Here is a 17244-nt window from a genome sequence, read left to right as displayed (position 1 = left end):
AAATAAAGCTCGTTCACTGAAAACCTGATATTCTGGTTGTAGTTTTCAAGATTTTCAAATAAGTATTGTACCAAATCATAATAGTAACTTGCAGATGTTAGAAAATCGACTTTCTGGGTTTTGAGTCCTTGTTCATTTGAAAATCAACAGTTGTTAGCTCTGGTGACATCGTTAGTTTTCATTTTTGAGGGTACGCAGTATTCACCTCCTTCAGCCCAAAGGAATGGTGTCTTGCAGCAGAAAGACCATGTCAAATTGAGGGACTTATTGCAGAAGTTTGATTCTATATTGAAGGATGCAGGAGACTGCAGAAATGGTCCTTATGCCATGGGAACTGAGTGCTTGCCTGATGAACTGCAGCCTGTTCATGCCTGGCAGAGTTCCTGCAAGCTGTCCAAGTCCTTAAACCAGCAAAAGCTTTTGGTCCCCTAACTGCATGTGTTCTTTGGACATCACTCTTCCACAGCTGCTGCAATGAGAAGCAGTTCCACTTCTGAGCAGCCTCAGTGAACCTTGGAAATCTGGTTCAAGATAGGCAGCAAAATTAGCTGGAGAAGCCACTGATGTTTTAGCTGTTGATGAATAGCACTTACACAGCGTCAATGCTTTCTCCCCAGCCCCCTGACCCTCACCCTCAGGAAGTGGTTGGACATCTTTCTGTCAATGGGAAGCAGTGAATGAATATCTTATTTTCCTTTGCTTCCACATTCAGTTTTTGTTTTCCTTATTAAACTCACACTTTCACAATATATGAGTCTTCTCACCTTCCTTCTACCTTCTCCCCATCCAAAGGGAGAGGGAGGTGAACAAGATGCAGGGTGAGTGCTTGGCCAGAATCAATGTATCACACTGGCACATTAAAAGTTTTAGCGTACATTTCTTTTCACAGAATCACAGAACTGTAGGGGATAGAAGGGACCTCTGGAGATCAAGTCCAAACCCTACCAAAGCAATTCCCTATAGCAGATAAACAGAAATGTGTCCAGACAGGTCTTTAATATTGGCAGAGAAGGAGACCCCACCAACTCTCTGGGCAGCTGAGAGCCAGGGCTCTGCCACTTCGCAGTAAAGAAGTTCTTCCTCACATTCAGATGGAACTTCATGTTCCAGTTCATGCCCAGTGCCCTGGCCCCATCCTCTTGACTTGCACACTTCAGATATTTATAAACAGTGATGAGATCCCCTCTCAGCTTTCTCATCTCCAGGCGATCAGCCCCATGGCTCTAAGCCTGTCCCCACCAGGAGATGCTCTATGCCCCTCCCATCTCTGCAGCCCTCCACTGGGCTCTCTCCAGCAGTTCCCTGTCTTTTTTGAAGTGAGGAGCCCGGCACTGGGCGCAGTGCTCCAGCCGAGCAAAGGGGAGCAGCACCTCCCTTGCCCTGCTGGCCACGCTCTGTGCAGTGCACCCCAGGGTCCCATTGGCTTCTTGGCCACCAGAGCACACTGCTGGCTCATGGTTCACCTGTTGACTACCAGGACACCCAGGTCCTCCTCCACAGAGCTCCCTTCCAGTAAGGCAGCCCCTAACATGTACTGATGCATGTGGCTATTCATCCTCAGGAGCACGATCCTACCTACTCTTGTTGAAGCTCATTGGGTTCCTCTCTGCCGTTCTCCATCCTGTACAGTTTTCACTGAATGGCAGCTCAGTTTTCTGCAGAGTCAGCCACTCCTCCCAGCATTGTACCATCAGCAAACTGGCTTCATCCAAGTCACCAATGTAGATGTTGAACAAGACCAGAGCCAGTTCTAGCCCATTTTCTCCCCTCTCTCAGTGTTTAGGAAGGGGCTGATAGTGTCACCTTCCTTTATGAGGATGCTGTGGTAAAGGGCTTTCTGGTATTTCTAATCCACGCCTTGGTGATCGAGACAAGAAGCAGGAAAATGCCCAAGAGAAAAACGCAATTTTTGTTCTGAGCACAGGGATATTTTCATGTTTAACACTACCACAGGAGGCCACACGTGGGTGAGGAGTATCCACAGAAACAGAACAGCAGGCACTTTAAATACTTCACACTTGATAAGCAGAGATCTGAGAGAGTGCTTTGGACATGAGGCTGTTATTAGAATCACAGAATGATGAAGGTTGGAAAAGACCTCTAAGAACATCAGGTCCAACGTCAACCATGCCCAATAAACTTGAGTCAGGCCTGCTCTCCCACTAGAATGGCAGTATGAGTTGGTGTCATTGGCCACCACTCTTGAACAAAGGAAGAACCAACCAAGATGAGGGAACATTTACATTGATTAGGAGAAAAACTTCATTACTCAGTGGATCTCAGCACCACAGGATTTTCTGAGGTTGTAAGGATGTATTTGAGGAACATCATCTCTCAAATAAGACAAGTTAATAAAAACTGTAACTATATATAAAAAACAATCACCATCTTCATACTGAATATAATGGAAGAATTCTATATCATCAGCTATGCAAGTGGAAGAGATGAAGTCTTCCTCATGAGACATTTTTAATGCCTGCAGTAAAACTTTTTCAGACTCAATTTAATCCCAGAATTAGAGACTGTATCATCAGGCTAGGAAACTGAGAAGAAATTCACTTAGAATCAAGTATCCCTAGCATACATACCTGAATACAGAACTCCTACGCTCAGTCAGTGATAATATGAAGATGTTCCTTACCTCTCTCACACTGGGGGCCAGTAAATCCATAAACACAAGCACAACGATTTGGTCCAATGCAACGACCTCCGTTCTGACAGCTATTTTCACAGACAGCTGTTTAGAAATAGAAATGGAAATCAGTGATTTCTGCTCTCAGGGAAATGACAGTGTAACTGTGTAGTGCTGGAAGAACTCAGGATATCTACCACCTACTTTGTGTTATTCACCTCTTCCATGTAGTGAACATATCGAGAAATGCGTGATCTTTTCTTTTTCTTTCCCCTCGAAAATGATTTCCTGTTTATGAGTGAAACCATTTATAAAAAGGCTACAAACTCCCATTTCACTTGACAGGATTTCCTGTGCTCTGGAATCTCAAGTTCATTCAGGTCAGCACTGGGATTTAAATGTCAAGGTCAAGATGAATTTATACAAATGAGAAACTGCATAAAGGCAATTTAAATCTAAGGAGAGGAAAACCGGAAGACAATAAAATGTGAGAAGAGACCAGTCAGCCATTGCATCCCACACATGTGAAACAAGGAAGAACCAGAGGCCAGTGTGATATGGCAGCAAACAAATATTCTTTGACTTCAGATTAGCCCTGCTATTCTTAGTTGAAAATCTCCTGTCAACATGATGGAAGTAAGGCAGAACACTTATGTCACTGATTAGGCTTTACTAGCTGAAAAACCTGCATGATGTGAGCAGTTGCTGGTTGTGACAGGTAAGAATGTGAGCTGTTGAAGAAAGTTACAGGTTGTGCTGCAAGCATTGGCTGGGTTTTATTGGGAGGTGAGGTGAAATCGTGGGCACTTGCCAAACCTTGCAAATAACTTGACTGGGGACTTCTGAGGGAGTTTTAGAGGTCTTACAAGGCCAGCAGTATTTGGGTAACTGTATTGGCAATAGCATGCAAGGCTGAGATTGCATCAATAATAATATCAGAAATAGCAAATTTGGGTACAGAAGAGACAAAACTGAGACAAATAGGACAAGGCTTATTGGAAACAAGTTTATCTACAAGGAGACTGAGGCAGAAAATGAAAGTGGTGGTGGAAAGCAGGGTCAAGAAACAAGTGGCAGTCAGGTATGCCATGTGAGCTGTTGGGTGCTCACCCTGCAGGACCACAAACCAAACCTATTGTTCTGACTGCAACAGTGACAGCATGTGCATCAGGAGCACATGAATGGATGGATCAAACATTCTGGCACAGTGTCAGTGCCCATTCTAGGAGGCACTGGCATCAACTCATCATTTCCTAACACTATGGTAGGATGAGTTCATTCAGTGACATCAAGAGATGATGCTCTGCAGGAGAAAAATAACCTTCCAGAGAGAACTGATGGAGACATGTATAAAGCTCAGCTGGTAGGAACTCCTCTGTAAATGAAATGCTCTCAACTGTTTTGAAAATGAATGCTTTTAAGTCTTGCTATTTCAAAGGAGCTATACAGTTGTCTCTGATACACTCATGGTACAGCAAAACTCCTGTGAAGTACTGTGGATCCAAAGGGTCTCTGTGCCCTGTCTTTCCTCCACAGAGGCTGAAGAAGTGAACTAGATGGAGCTGGGACCCTTGTGAGAGCCACTGTGTGGGAAGAGGGGCTCATCCCTCCTACAGACAGCTTCTTTCCTTGGGCTGGTTAAAAAAAAAAAATCAGAGGCTGCATCTTCTCCAGAGTCTGTCTGCTCCAGAAATCCTCTTCTGGTGCCATGGACAAGCTTGCTTTCATTTTCTGTCATGTGTCATGTGATCCTACAGGAGTTTGTTCTCAACAACCTCAGGCAGTAAGGGACCACTTCTATGCCTTTGAGATCACTATTGCTCAAGCTACAGCACCAAACTGAAAGCCAAAGGCACGAGGAGGAAGAGGACTGCAGGTCCTGGAAGCTCAAGATTAAAGTAAGCATCCTTTTGTTCCATCAGACTCTCTGGCAGGTTCTGTGATCAGAGTGGGAGTGGGAAGTCCCTTTGCGAGCAGTAGGTAAAGAACACAAGCCTGAGAAAAGTCAGGAAATTTGGTTTCTTCAACAATCCAAATTCTGCTGTATAGAGTGTGTGGTATCACCAGCTCCCAAAACGGAAACACCTGTCTTCTTCTTCACCTACCTTCTTCAGTACACCCACACTAGCTGGCATTCTGTTGTGTGTGAATACAAGATGGAAGTCAGCAGTCATCTGCAGCACAAGATAAGTGCTGTAGAGAGAGTCAATGAGAGGCTGAGAGGGACAGGATCCCACAGAGCTATTAAAATCTCAGCACTTGTTGGGACTAGTTAGGGCTGCTAAGGTATTTCCTAAAGTTCCTATACAGATTTTCACCCTTCAAGCTACTCAGTTACCTAACACCACTGGCACACTGAAGATGACACATAATCTCATCTGAAAAGTGAGACCCACAGCAATCTTGTACAGCACTGAGCGTGGCCATCACTAGCTTAGTGCCAAGTGCCAGGCAACAGAGACCAGGTGCTGCTGCATATCACAGCTTTCAAAAGTTACACCCATTTCAGAGCTGAGGAAGCTGAAATCTGCTTGGCTGGAATGCTGCCAGTGGGGTCCCACCCTGCCAGTGATGTGCTGCCAATATGTGAACCGTTATGAAAACTCTACTGAGGATATTATAGGTGGAGCTGGTAGCAGCACTTAATAAAGGTTGCTTAGCACACTCCAGTATAAGCTCTGGTTTGCTGTTACTTACAATTTTCCCAAGCTTTAACTGTTCAGAATGAAATTTTCCATATGGTATGTCTGTCTTCAGCTGAACTTTTTGGAACGTTCCAGCAAAAATGAATCAGTTGTAGCTGAGGATAAGCTTAGGGAAAATATGGTCTTTTGTCTGTCCTAAAGAAAATTCTCATAGATTTCACCGAGAACCTCAGCAGTTCTCACATTCATACATGGATTTGAAATTTGCCTGTAAAATTCCATTTGATCAGAGATTCTTTTAATATTGTTCTGCATACTTGCTTCCTAGCTGCTTATTACAGACAGCACATAAGTTCTTTGGTTGTTTATTCTACAATATGCACAAGCAATCATTTAACTGCCAAATCCTATCATAGGGCACTGGGGAAAAAAAATGCAGTTTTTCCCTATGAAAAGTAGAGGTACTTTGACAAAACAGAAGATCAAGTTATAAATTATTGTGAAGTTTCTTTCAGTGACCACATTGGGGCTTCTTTATAAAAAATCAGTGCTGTCACATAAGCAGAACTAAAAATTTAGATCTTCAAAATGTAACAAGTACACTTTATAACCAAAACATTTTTGCCTTTTTTAAAAGGTTTTTCCTCTTCTAATTGAAAGCAGACTTCATTTGAGCTAAAATGAAGGTTTCCCACAGGAAGACTTTTCCCAGAGAATAAGCTGTTTTTCAAAAAATATGTTCTAAAAATATTTACAGAGAAATAATACGTAACTCCAGCTAGTGTGGTCCACTGTAAAACAACAGGGGACGATCAGCAAAGGCTGCACCTGCCCTTCCTAGCATGGGGTACTCAGGCTGAGAGCCAAGAGATGTGCACTCAAAGGCCACATCTTTGATATGAGCTCCCTCAAACTCATGTCTGGGGAGCAAGGTGCAAGTCAAGGCAGGTCATGACTTTGCAGTCAGCAGTGCACGATGGGCAGTGCTGGATACACACCGCAGGGCAGTTTGGATCTACAGCTGTGGGGAACCAGAAAGATGGCTGCAGTGACAGTGCTGACTCTTCTCCCAGCCACACCAGGCAGAACAAATGTAACCCGCGTCCCAATGAGAGTGAGCTGAGACTCCAATGGAGAGCAGAATGCAGTGAGGACATCAAAGTCTACACTGCAACCAGCACATCAGCACACGCAAGGTGACCTCTCTATTTATGAGGCTGTACAAATCTAGCTTTGTCCTTCTGCTCACTGTGCATACATATAGCTGATGTTGCAAGTACTTACGCTGCCCACAGTACGTTCCGGTGTAACCTTTCTGGCAGAGGCAAGATTCCTCATTGCAGCTTCCACCGTTCATGCATCTGACATTGCAGGTTTGGACTGTGGAGAAGAGCAGAGAAGTATTACAAGACAGTGCAAAAACCAGCCCATGGCAGGAGGTGCACACCTCACGTGTAACTTTCTTAATCTCTTCTCCCCTCAGTGCACAGGTGATGTTAAATATTCCTTCAAGTTAAATGAAGTCACTGCTGAAGTCTCGCTACAGAATATGTGCCCACAGTGGGTAAAAGGCTTGTACTTTTACTGAGGTAACATTATTTCAGAGCTTGTTACAACTATGAACACTTAGTCTGTTCTGTATTCCCTGGACACAAGACATTTGGACTGTACTACAGATGGAAGCATTGCACCGTTGAGACAGAGACAAGACATGAATGCTACAGACAGTCACATAACACTATGAGCAGTGTAGGAGAGGTGACACTTCAAGGCCATGTCACACAGGACAGGGTAGGATTGCTCTCTTATGGCAAGCAGTCTTTAACAGAAATAGACATCGTTCTATGGAAGCCAGAGGCACTACAACCTTCCTTCATTACAGGGTCTCCCCTGATTAAACATCTGAAGTTTTGTCTTTTTTAAAGGATGCAGCTCATGTGACTGAGAGTAAGGGCATATTTACTCCTGTTTCTCTATCTTCTGGGATATTACACATTTCAAATATTTGTGTACCCTTTAATCATTATTTTAGAATTTTTGCTCTATTTCCAAGCTTTTCTCATTCTGGGTTATTTAATCTTTAAAATGTTTTCTTATTACAAGCATGTTAAATGCTGAGAGGGCTTGGGAGAAGAATTTTATTCTGTGAAGGAAAACCATAAATTTTTAAGGTATTTCTCTTCTTTTTCCAATAACCATGTGGCCTTATTAATGAGTTCCATCTACAAGAGTGGGTTTTTTAACAAATCTGCAATGGAAAGCATGCATTATCTATTCTTTCTATGTTAAAGTTCAGCTTCCACTGTAGATTATGGAGCCGTGAATATGAATAATACACTGTAGGAAAACAATAGTAATACAGAAGAATCAGGCAGTTTTACACTGAGGGAGACACATCGCCAGTACTAGTTTTAACTGCTTCATTACTATACAATATTTAAGGAATGTGATATTAAAGTAGAAGAGCCCCAAAAGGGAGGTTTATTACTAAACACTAACTTACAAATACAGGTCAAACAGCTCTCATTTGTTACAGAAATGCCTGGAACAACGCATTCTTTCTTTGTCAAAAATGACAACGCAAATTGTAAGTGCTTCAGGTTACAGCAAGTTAAGTGAAAACTGTTTTTCAGCATATACATCACAGTTCCTGCCTGCCAGGATGGGAGGGGCTGATGGAGCTGGGGCTGTCCAGCCCCCAGAAGAGAAGGCTCTGCAGAGACCTGAGTGCTGCCTTCAGTATCGAAAGGGGCTGTAAGAAGGAACAGGACAGACTATTTAGTGGGGTCTGTTGTGACAGGACACGGGGAAGTGGTTTCAGACTAAAAGGGGGGAGATTTAATTTGGGTATAAGGAAAAAGTCTTTACAACAAGGGCGGTGAGACACAGAAACAGGTTGCCCAGTGATGTGATGGATGCCCATTCTTGGAGACAGTCAAGGCCAGGCTGGACCAGACTGTAAGCAACCTGAATGAGCTGTGGATGACCCCGATCACTGCAGGGGAGTTGGACTAAATGACCTTTAAGTATCCCTTCCAACTCTAACAGTTCTATTGTCCTATGACTTGGCAGCTTGAAGAAGGTGGAACAAGAGTGTGTACGTGTAAGGAGATGCTCAGATGAGGTTTGTGTCTTGTCTCTACGTGTAACAACAGCTTCAAAAGAGAAGAGCTGGGGGCAGTGCAAGTGAAACATCTGCCCAAAAGGCAGCAGGAATCATAAGTGTCCAATAAGGATTATTACACGGTTCATGCTTTGTTCATAGAAGGCCTGACAGGAAGAAGGAGTGGAGTGAGAAGTCTTGGAGCTTTGCATTCAAAATGCTAAGCACATGTGCTTTACATTTAATTCATGCATTTCTAGTATGGTTTGAATTAGTTATAATGTCTACAGTCCTTCCTATTGCTCTATGGCCAGAGATGAGGCCAAATTTAGATGAAACTTAATCATTAAAGAAACTAAGCTTAAGGCTTCAAAGCATTGCCCAGATTGTCAGACATGAGACCAGTCTCTCTGGGAAACAGCTCTGTTTCCAGCATGTTCTAACCCTACATCCCTCACTACAATTAATCAGTGCTGGGAAAGCAATTACATGCCACAAATCTGGAGACCCACCCAGAAAGAGGTAGCTAGGAAATGTCTGTCTGTCCGCTGTCCATCTGTCAGAGCTTTTCCCTATACAGTCTGCTTTGCTTTGCATTCAATGCATTCAGCAAGGGCTAAGATTTAATGAAGCTGAGAAAATTTAGGAGTTTGGAGTACAGACATAACGCCCTGACACTCATCCAGAAATTTTCCAACTAATTGGCAGTGATCGCCTTACTTCTGCAGTGATCCCAAAGGCCCTGAGATCCCATCACTATCTCATTTATCTGCAGTGCTGGCACTGAGAGGTCTGCTAGATTTGGAGTGAACATAATTCAGCCAAGAACTGAAAGGCCTGCTACACTTTGTTGGGATTTTCCAAGATAGCAGAGACAAAATTTCTAGGAAAAAGAGAATGACAGTTCACCCTAATTAACTCTTCCCATTGCATTGGATCAGTGTTACTTTATTTTAAAGGATCAGTGGTTGTGGCTGATCTGCCAGCCATCAGCAGTGCAATTTGCAGACAAGCTTTATGTCTGCTAACAGATTGCTACTATCTAAACAGTCACTTGCAAATTACTCTTTAAATACCTCAAGTAAGAAACCAAACTTTTTGTTATGACAGAGAGAGGCAGAGCAGCTTTTATTGCCTCTGGAATGCACTGTTTGACTATTTTACCTCCCTGAAGCATTCATGATAAATGTAGATACAAACATCCCCTCAATGAATGCCAGATTTGATGAAGCCTCTGCAGAGAAACCAACCCTACCCCCTAACCCTGAGTGCCTGCTGAAATCCACCTCAGGCACAGTGGAATGCCAAGTCTGTGCCCAAATGTATATACTGCTAACAGCATTCCTTGCATTCCTCTGTGATTGCTAACATCTGGACACTCATTCCAGAAACTTTTGTGTCTCCAGCACCTTCCTGTCAGCAGAGCAATGGTGAGGTCTGCAGAGCAGTGCTCACATAGGCTTCAGTGCTGAGCACTTTCTGGGGACATCTGCAGGGTTGAAGGGCAATGTGGCACTCTGGGATCAGATACTGAGAATTTCCTTCTTTGTGTCATGCTTTGAATGTGGTTTTGAGGTTTGACGGGGCTAGGTCTGTGGCCTTCAGTCAGATGCCTGCAAGACACTTTATTAACAATAGCATGCCTATAGATGGGCAATAATGGAAAATAAATTACTGCGTTGTTTCCAGCAATTGCCATGAGACCTAAAAGATGCTCTAAAATCCCACTGAATTCTGCATCTTGCATAGAGCCCTGGAAAAAATAATCAGCATTCTTAAAACACTGTGCCACTAGCTGCACACATAGACCATAGACTCAGAATTTCAGCATGTCTGTGCTTGGGAGGGACCTCACAGCCCCCTCAACCCTACACCTGCTATGGGCTGGGTTCCCCCAGCTCAGGCTGCTTGGGGCCCATCCATGGCCTGGGGCAGCTCCAGGAATGGGGCACCCACAGCTCTGGGCAGTGCCGGGGCCTCACTGCCCTCTGAGTGAAGAATTTCTGCATGACATCCAATATAATCTCCCCTCCTTTAGTTTAAAGCCATTCCTCCTTCTCCTATCACTATCAGAGTGTAGACAAGTCGGCCTTCTTCCTGTTGATAAGCTCCCCATCCCAAATACTGGAAGGCCACAATGAATACAGGCCTCACTGGCTCCTCTGGATGGGCAAGAGTACTTGATAACCACATCTTTCCGGCCTCTGAGTCCTATGAAGGAATCAGATGATTTTGTCTGCTTTTTATCAGCTGCTTGGTAGGTATCGCAGTTCAAAACTCAGTGTAAGCTACTCTTTCAAAAAGTCGTGCACAGACACACACAGGCTGGTTACAGGGCTTGCTGGATGGCTCCATCCAGCTTCCCCATGGCCACAATGGCTGTGACTTTTTCTGGCCAACGGTTGAAACCACCCAAGGAAGGCAATCTCCCACACCTCTGGTGACCTGTCCAAGTACTGCACCACCCTCTGGTGAAAAGAACTTTTGTGTACTGTCCAAACATCCCAAGCTGCAACCTGTGGCCAGTAGGCTTTGTAACATTGGCTGCCACCACCACTAAAAGTTTGACTGTACTTCCTCCATAGCTTCCAGAAATTACAGATCCTTCTTCGACTAAATCAGCTCAGTTCCACCAGCTTCACTTTTGAGGACACACACTCCAGCTTGCTGCTGATCTATCCTCATTTGCTACACATCCTTCTTGAAATGGCAGCCCCGATGCAATGTTCCAGCTATAGTCCCACTAAGCAGATAACAGAGAGGACAACACCTATCTTTGACTTTTTCATCATGATTTCCTTCGTCTAGGTTGCAGTGACTGGTTTTACTCACTGCCACAATGACTACTGACTCCTATTCAGCCTGCTATCTACCATAAATCCCAGATCCATTTCAATCATACAACATGGTAGGAAAAGTTGCACAGAGGAACAGAAAGTCCACACCAGTGAATACACAAGGCCACCAGCTAACAGGGGAAATGGCTTTAAACTGGAAGAGGGTAGATTTAGACATGATATTAGGAAGAAATTCTTTCCTGTGAGGGTGGTGAGACACTGGCACAGGTTGCCCAGAGAGGTTGTGGATGCCCACACCCTAGAAGCATTCAAGGCCAGGCTGGATGGGGCTGTGAGCACCCTGGCTTAGTGGGAGGTGTCCCTGCCTACAGCAGGAGGTTGGAACAAGGTGATCTTCAAGGTCCCTTCCAACCCAAACCATTCTACAATTCTATGGTTGTATGATTCAGACTCAAACAGGAGGGGTGCCTTCTGTGCAGAACCATGTGCCGTAGAATAATGGAGCATTTGCACACAGAATCTCATCTTGAATATGTTCTGAAAGAATTACCAGAGGGTTATGGGAATTGCCTGCTGGATATTTGACTGTCACTCTTCAGAGTCCTCCACAGTTTGTTTCTGTGCAGTATTTTTCAAAAACCTCAGCCACATAAGTTCCTCCCCGAGCTTTTCAGGTTTTTGTCCTGAAAGCCTGAGAGGAGAGAAAAAGGCAGAAAAAGTGGCAATGGAATTTCTGCATTCCCAACTCTGCCAGCACGTTAACTTCGTGTCACTGCAGTTCACTAAAAACACTGAGTGACTCTCCCTGACATTCAAATCACAGCCTAAGCAAAACATGAATGAATTTAACATTGGAAAAGATAATTATTTGGTAAACAAAAACAGCGACAGATTTAATCCCACTTCAAGGAGCGGTCAGGAGTGGATGGAGCGCTGCTATTTGCTGCTGTGAAATTCAGTTTCTGAGCTTTATCCTGTATGATTTCTCATACCAAAAAAGCATAAGTCAAAATAAATAAAAGATTTTGTGAATACTGCCCAAGTCAGTTTAGGACCTGCTAGCTTATTGTGACTGCAAAATTTTTATGAAATCACATAAATACTCCAGAGGGAGGAGAATCACCACCACTATTTTCTTACCTCCAGCTGAGCCACAGTTGGGAGAGAGCTGTCCATTGGAGCATGTACACATGTTTGGCCGTGAACAAAATCCATCACCACAAGAATTCCTGCAAATTGCTAGAGGAAGAGGAGACAGTGATTAGCACAACATGCTAGTGTGAGCTTACAGGCACTGTTTTGGCTGTCAAAAGGTTGTGAATTCACCTTGTTTGAAGAATTACCTGGGGAGGAATCTGGGGCACATTTTGAGGACCCTGGTGTGGACATTGGCAGAGAAGGATCCATTCATTCACAGGGCATGAGTTCCTTCCTGGCTGCCCAGAGCAGCTGGGATGCCCCAACCCTGGAGGTATCCAAGGCCAGTCTGGCACCCAGCTCATGGCACAGTGAGTCTGAACTGAATGGACTGCATGGTCCCTTCCAACCCTGTCTATGATCCTAAAGATGTCTTCCTTTTATCACACACTGTGGCTGGCTCTGTTACCGTATTTTCACCCCAGAAGAAAATGTGGAATCTTTCCCTGCCAAAATGTCTGCACTCACTGTGACATTCACAGTGAGATAGGTTTCCTTAAAATGTTGGTGTTCCCATGAAGCACTCTGCAGTCCATCATTTGGCTTGGAGCAAGCAGACTGTTACTGCGATGCAGCTCCAGCTGAATGAAGGCTTAGCTGAGTCAGTCAGAGATGCATTTACACGATGCCTTCACATCATCCTTTCTTGTCTGGAACTCCTGTTAATCTCTTCCCCTTCCCATGCCATAGGAGCCAAGAACACAGCTGACAGCTGATATTGTTTCACCTGTGTAAGCAGATTTTATTAGAGTCCCGTGAAACTCATCTCTGTGTGTTTTATAAATATAATCACAAGGCAGAATTCCCTGAGGACCTCCAGCCCAGATGGCACGTTTTACAGCTATGAGAGAAGTCAGCAGACAACCCTCAATGTTACTAACCCTGCATGCCACTGAGCAGCTATTTGGCTGTCAGTTCCTTAACCCTTCGCTTCAATCAGAATTAAACTGAAGCCCTGTGTGCTTCATGGGGTGTCTGCTCTCTGAAGGGAGGTAGACTTCCTAAGGTGATGATTTTTTGAGTTTGCTCATCTCTTCCCATAGGTAAAGGAGAATATGCAGAACATTGTATCTCACCAATCTATCTTTCCATCACCAAGGGTGAAGTCAAATGCACTTAACTCTGGAGTCGTTACTTACTGCTGATTTTCAGTGAGTCGCTTGCCATACTATGGCACTGGTTACTCAGTGTGTGCAAGGACATATAAACTGACCCCATGACTTGTGATGCACTAGACACCATTACTTCTAAAAGCAGAAGATTTGCAGCTCTGGGCTCAGGTTTGTGCATTTCAGATCCTGGACAACTACCTACTAGGAAACACAAGGCATTTCTCACTAAGGCAACTGAGTTTTCAGCTCAGTTATTTCAGTGAAATAACTTGCGAACATTATGTCAGAGATGCCAGAAGAGGGGCCTATGGTTTTCCACAGCTAGAAATATCCCACTGTCCATTATTTTTAGGAAGTTTTGCAAAAAAAGCATTCCAAATGTGCTCTAATATAGAAGGTTCTTTCAGAAAGCTAAGATATGGGCAAATCCAAGCATCTCAGAGTTTTTTCTGCTATTTGGTATGTCCAGGATGTGGTTAATATCTGCAGGACACCATTCATTTGCAGTATGTGCTTACTGTGCTTCAGTATGTAGCATGATCAAACACAGGCATAACAATGCCTTTTGTTTCCAATAAGAATCTCATTTCTTTATCCCATGGGAGCATCCTCTGAAGGGCAGACCCCTTCATCTCCCTATAGCTTATGCCTTAATCTACAGAAGTGAGATCACCAGCTACAGGTCCTAGGCCCCTTAATGAATTATATAGGTGTGTATCAGCACTTGAGAGTATAATAATGCTCTATTCCAAACAGGACAGCTACCTGTTGAAACAGAGGTGTGATCTACACAAGTCAGCATTCTGCTTTAGAAACAGGACACTGAAAGAAAGACACAAATTCCTGCTTGTGGACAGTTTCACATGATAACATACTTACAATGGCAGCATCTAGCTCTTGTCCTAGCAGCCAAATTATTTCATCTGACTAAAGACTCTAAAATTACTTTCTCAGGAGTCACTAAAATTGTTCCGATGAGCAAACACACAAGCTGTCAAGCAACAAGGAACAGCAGCAGCTTAGCAGAAGATAAAAGGCCATGCACTAAATAGGACCGACTGCAACAACCCTGCTTTAAAAAAAAGTAGTAGAGACATGAACACCCAACAATTACTGCTTCTATCCTTGTGGATTATGCAATGTTTTGTCATCTGCTGAAGCATGAGCTATGTTTTCCTTCCCACGTGGCAGTGAGTTCCGTTGGTGCCCTTAACAGGAAAATGGATACTCACGGACAATGCACTGGTTCCCTCCAGGCAGCGTTTTCCAGCCAGGGCAGCAGTAGGAGTGGAACCTTGAGCCACAGACATTGGGTCTGAAAATTAAAAACAATTTTTTCCTTTGTTTCTGAAGAGTGCCACTGGATATTCTGTACATATTATTGGTGCATGTGAACAGTTGAATAGTCTCTTAAATGACATTATTTCTGCCAAAATCCACTCCCTCGCTCCAAGCTTAAATAAGCCTTGTTTAATTCCCACTGAATGGAGTCACCATACAAAATTTTAATAACTGACTTCCAACCTTCCTGTTCAGAAAGCCCCAGTTAGCTACACATTTGTGCAAAGGGGCAGAGGGAGAAGTGACTGCCATCATTTCAGCTACAATGCACTGTGCTAGGGTCATGGAGCTCAAAACTCATGCTGCACAGAAAGTGTTTTTACAGACTGGCTTTCTGTTCATCTGATGACTTACACAAAATGTATGGTTGTTAACACCCTGTGTCATGAACAATGAAATCTAGGTTGTGGATTAATAGTCAAGTATCATGGCAGAGTTCTTCTATGATCCACCAGGGAGACTGATTTGCCTAGAGCAGATCTGGAAGTTTCTCACATCAGTAAGAGAGGGACCTGAGCATGAGAGCAAGTCTGGCCCCATCCTGGTCCTCTGAGGGAAAGGCCACTAAAGATCTAAAACCTAAACCACTTCTTTTCCTCAGATCCAACATAGGTAGTCCATGCATGGTTGGAGACAGTATGTGGTGCGGATAGTACCTGTGGATGTGGGGATTGCTAGGATCTTGGAGCACAATCAACATATCAGGTGAGAAGCGTGCTAAGCTGACCAGAACAGCAGGGTCTCAAGGTCCTACTGGGAGCTAAGGCTGGTGGGCTGGTGGACTCCAGAGGGGGATGCTGAGTAAGAGCTCGGCTGAGTAGGACAAGTAGAAATGCATGCCAAGTTAAAAGCATTTGGAGGCCAGAGGAGAGACCTGTGGTACAGACACAGGTGTGACCAGACACAGGTGTGACCAGTTCTAACCCTATATAAGTTCAATCAATTGTACCTGGTGTCAGTTTCCCTGAGGAGTAGGAAGAAGGAAACTGTCCAAGGAAAGTGCCTCTTCCAAACTGAGAGGCACAAAGGAGACTCGGGTGCTGCCTGAAGTCCATCAGGCTGGCAGGAGAGGGCAAGCCCAAAGGATGGCAGCTACCTATGTAGCTAAGCAACTCTATACCTGCATGGGGTATGGAGACGCTCCGTCCCCTGCATGGGGACTAAATGTCCTTATACATTTTTTTCTGCAGACTGTTCATGGTGGAGCGATTTGTTCACAGCAGCCATACTAGCTGAAACCAGACCCACTCTTGTAACTCCAGGCTGTCAGACTATGTAAAATCAGAGTCCCAGATGCCTAGCATGACCCTCTTAGGATGACATGGAAGAGTGAAGAACTGAGGCACAGTCAGGTCTACTCTGATAAGGCAGAGCAGGCAGGTAGAATCCTAGGTAAGGAATGGGGCCATAGCCACAAAGTTAGATACAGACAGTTCGTGACCTTTTCACATGGGAACAGAGGCTCCTAGATACCAAACAACCCCAAAAACCACAGGCAAGTGAAGTCTTGATCATCTGAACAGAGCAAGGGCATCTGTTCCTTGTGCATAGAACTCAGCAGTGCTGCATATGCTCAGCATGGACAAAATCCTGCTCTTTTATTCTGAGTGGCAAACTTATGTGCATTCAGAACTGCCAACCAGACAAGCTGGCCATAGCTTCTTCATTTTCAAATGTTTTTTGACAGTTTAAGCAATGCCACATAGCAAAGAAGACATGAAACCCAACCCAAGCATATACTTCAGCTTGGTATCTGCACCATGCTGTGCCATGCTACACATCCACAAATGAACTAGCAGACTTCCCCAGAAAATCTCCCTGAAGAAAACATGAAATCCACAAATTCATGCGATGCCCATACTCCTGTAACTTTGTGGAGTTATGAGAATGCAGCCCCTTACAAGATTTCTAACAAAGGACGAAACACTTGGGGGAAGCCAGTAAACAGATAAGTAGAGAGTTCATCCAGACTCTTGTGCAACCCATGAGATATCACGACTTTTAGAGAGGCATGAGAATTTGAGCTAAAATCACTACTGAAAGATAGACTGTGGTAGAATACCAGTAAGAAGTAATCCTCCCTGTTAAGGCTGCTGTATTTAGGATCTGAATTCACCTAGCTTCTACTTTCAGCTAAGGGATCTTGTTCTGTATTTCACTGCTGGATTTATTAATGAAGTCTCTTCCACTCATAGACCTATGCATGCTCTAACACCAACCATGGTCATCTAATCAGGATATTGCCCCAGATTTATATTGTTTGGCATCCATCATACTATCCTCATTCTCATTTGAATAAATCAAGCTTCATGTCAACCAATTCAGTAGGTAGCTTGGGGGTGGTGATTGACAATTAGTAGCTACCATCATCACTGCACAGAGATGGTGGTGTTATCGAATCACATTAGGCAGCTTC

At 44.1% G+C, this 17244-nt stretch overlaps 1 protein-coding gene across 4 annotated transcripts in view; it reads right to left on the bottom strand.

The window, feature by feature from the left end:
* Positions 1-17244, bottom strand: part of FBN3 (fibrillin 3) — a 130195-nt gene that overhangs the window by 89358 nt on the left and 23593 nt on the right. For 3 of the 4 annotated variants that reach the window (XM_031610541.2, XM_090125837.1, XM_090125838.1), the window contains 4 exons: positions 14720-14802; positions 12319-12417; positions 6562-6657; positions 2642-2737 (listed from right to left, as the gene is read on the bottom strand). In XM_031610541.2, coding sequence (XP_031466401.2) covers positions 2642-2737; positions 6562-6657; positions 12319-12417; positions 14720-14802 — 374 coding nt within the window. Of the gene's footprint in view, positions 1-2641; positions 2738-6561; positions 6658-11728; positions 11819-12318; positions 12418-14719; positions 14803-17244 lie in introns of those variants that run through there. The other variant, XM_090125839.1, reaches the window with a different exon arrangement.

This window comes from Phasianus colchicus, chromosome 28, assembly GCF_987193195.1.
Source record: "Phasianus colchicus chromosome 28, bPhaCol1.hap1.1, whole genome shotgun sequence".
Taxonomy (NCBI): Eukaryota; Metazoa; Chordata; class Aves; order Galliformes; family Phasianidae; genus Phasianus; species Phasianus colchicus.
This window is presented reverse-complemented; position numbering and strand designations above follow the sequence as displayed.